The 2581-nt window shown below is 44.4% G+C and overlaps 1 protein-coding gene across 1 annotated transcript; it reads left to right on the top strand.

Annotated features, from left to right (window-relative positions):
• The first annotated feature begins 247 nt into the window (after positions 1 to 247).
• LOC102002706 lies at positions 248 to 1153 on the top strand. Its single transcript, XM_005345145.2, has one exon. It carries the CDS (start codon positions 248 to 250, stop codon positions 1151 to 1153), a length of 906 nt encoding a protein of 301 aa, XP_005345202.1.
• The last annotated feature ends 1428 nt before the right edge of the window (positions 1154 to 2581 follow it).

Consider the following 2581-nt stretch of genomic DNA (forward strand, 5'->3'; position numbering starts at 1 on the left):
TACAAGAGTTAGTTCCAGGACATGCTCCAAAGCCACAGAGAAACCCTGTCTCGAAAAACCAAAATGAAATAAAATAAAAAATATACTAAAAAAAAAAGTAAAAAAGAAAAAAAAGAAGAAGCATATCTGAACTTTGTGGTGGAAAACTTTTTCTACAAAATTGGATAAAATATGCATATCTGGGAGGGCGGGGCTTGGCTGCGCGTGCTCAGTGCAAACGTTCCTGTTGTGCTTTGCAGACTGCAGCATGGACTTCCGCTCGGCTCGTCGAACTGTGCTTCAACTGCTCCGGACTACGGCTCCAGCAGATGTCTCGGCACTGCTCCACTGGATGAGAACTACTCGGGATTTTGACGAATTCACTCAAGATAATAATGACATTGTGCTGAAAAACATAGCCGATGACCTTCGGGGCTGTTTGCCCCCAGAGGCGATGCTTTGCTCGGAACAGCTAGCTCTCCAAAAAATACGACAGCAGCCAGAACCCACGGTTCACGTTGATGCATTCCTTTATGATGAAGACTTTATTGACTCATTATGTGAGGAAGGAAAGATGAGCAGAAACTACTGTACCATGTGTGGCTCGCACCAAACGGCGCCTTTGGGCTTTATTTCCCATTCCTTCTCACTCACGGAGCTGAAGTTCCTCTATCATCACGTACTGCCGGACCTGTCGGGAAAGGTCTTGGTTGACATTGGCTCCAGACTTGGCCCAGTTCTTTACGGGGGCTACCTTTACAGCTCAGCAGCGCAGATCTATGGAGTAGAGCTGAACGGAGACTTTTGCCAGTTGCAGGAAATGATCATCGAAAAATACCAGTTCAGCGACAGAATAAAGGTGCTTCATGCAGACATCTGTACCCAAGGTCCGCTTCTGCAGAGTGCTGATGTCATTGTAATGAACAACGTCTTCGAGTATTTTCTTACTGAGGCTAAGCAGGCCAGTGCCTGGGACTACATCATCCATAAAGTCAGAAAACAAGGCTCGCTGTTAGTGACAGTACCAAGTCTCCAAGATTCTCTCTTAGGTCTTAAGACTAATATGCAGCTGTCCTCCTGGGTGGAAGAGATACCACTGAACCTTGATGTGTGCCAACAAACGGACATTGACAGGGAAGCTCTTGCACAAATTCATTTATATAAGGTTCTCTAGCACTGAAGTAACCCTCTGTGTGTGATATGATGATACACATTGCTTTGTGTATTCTCTTTAAGTTTTTATCTATGATGCTGTTCCTGTAAATAGTTGCATATGATTTACACATTCAGTAGTATATATAGATTTAAACCGTGTAATAAGATAATTAAAATATTTATATGAAAAATATGCATATCTGGTAAGGGTTATTTCTACAGAATTGGATAAAGACTAACTTTATGCTCATTTTAAATTTACATGAATAATTTTTAATTTGTGAGACTGGGGTCTTGACATTTCCCAATGTTAGCATTACTACAGACGCAAACCACAGAGCCTGGCTTACATATAATCATTATCAACATTTCAAAGAGATAATTTTTATGAGTTTAAGCCAAAAGCAGATTCTTTGAGTCTCTAATTTAATAAAGAGATCAAATGATTAACTCAACAGGGCAAGGTGGTGCGTGTAAGGCCAACATTTGGTAAGCCCTAGACACAGCAGCCAGGACATATTTCATGTAACTCTCATGGGTATTGATGGGTAGCTATCATCAGTTACATTTTTGAGATGAAATGAAGGGAGGTGCCACGGCTAGTCGGGGTGCAAGCAGGCGGCCTCTCCCCAGGAGCTGAGGCTAGTTCCTAAAACTCTCTTGCATATGTGGGGTAGCCACAGAGGGTGACGATGCGCACCTCACACCAGACCGACCAGAGTGACACTTGGCACTCCACAGCCCAGGGAGTGACGGTGTGCAAGTTTGTGGCTGTTTGGTCCGAGGTCACTTCTGCATCCCAGCTGACTGGAAACTGCTCTGAAATGGCCGCCTCTCCGGGATTTTCCTGAGGCTTGGGTAGAGAGAGCTTCCGGGCCACGAGAGACACTGATATTCTCAAAGCCAGAAGCAGAGAGACTGATTTCAGGACCTGTAGATGTCTGTGACCGATGATGCTCCCTCCCTTCCCAACTGCCTGCCCTGGGGACTTATATCCCAGCATCAACAGAAAAATGACTGTAGAGGCTTAACCAGCCTGTGTTGTCTCATAAGCTCGAGTGTTTGACATCTAGCAATCCACTTGTGCGTGAACTAATTACCAATATAAGTCACCACAACTTATTTAGAAAAAGAAAAAGAAATTAGGGCTGGGGTTGGTGGTACACGCCTTTAATCTCAGCACACAGGAGGGAAAGGCAGGTAGATCTCTGTGAGTTCGAGGCCAGCCTGGTCTAGAGTGAGTCCCAGGAGCCAAGGCTTCTTATTACAAAGGAACCCTGTCTTGGGAAAAAACAAAAACAAAAACAAGGCTTCTTATTACAAAGGAACCCTGTCTTGGGAAAAAACAAAAACAAAACAAAACCCCAGAAACAACAACAAAATTAGGGCCATTAAGATCCCTCAGTTGGGGGCTGGAGAGATGGCTCAGCGGTTAAGAGCACTGGCT

The sequence above is a fragment of the Microtus ochrogaster genome, chromosome 2, assembly GCF_000317375.1.
Source record: "Microtus ochrogaster isolate Prairie Vole_2 chromosome 2, MicOch1.0, whole genome shotgun sequence".
Taxonomy (NCBI): domain Eukaryota; kingdom Metazoa; phylum Chordata; class Mammalia; order Rodentia; family Cricetidae; genus Microtus; species Microtus ochrogaster.

Coding starts and splice junctions, on each gene's coding strand:
- LOC102002706 (XM_005345145.2), top strand. CDS start 248: ATGGACTTCCGCTCGGCTCGTCGAACTGTGCTTCAACTGCTCCGGACT.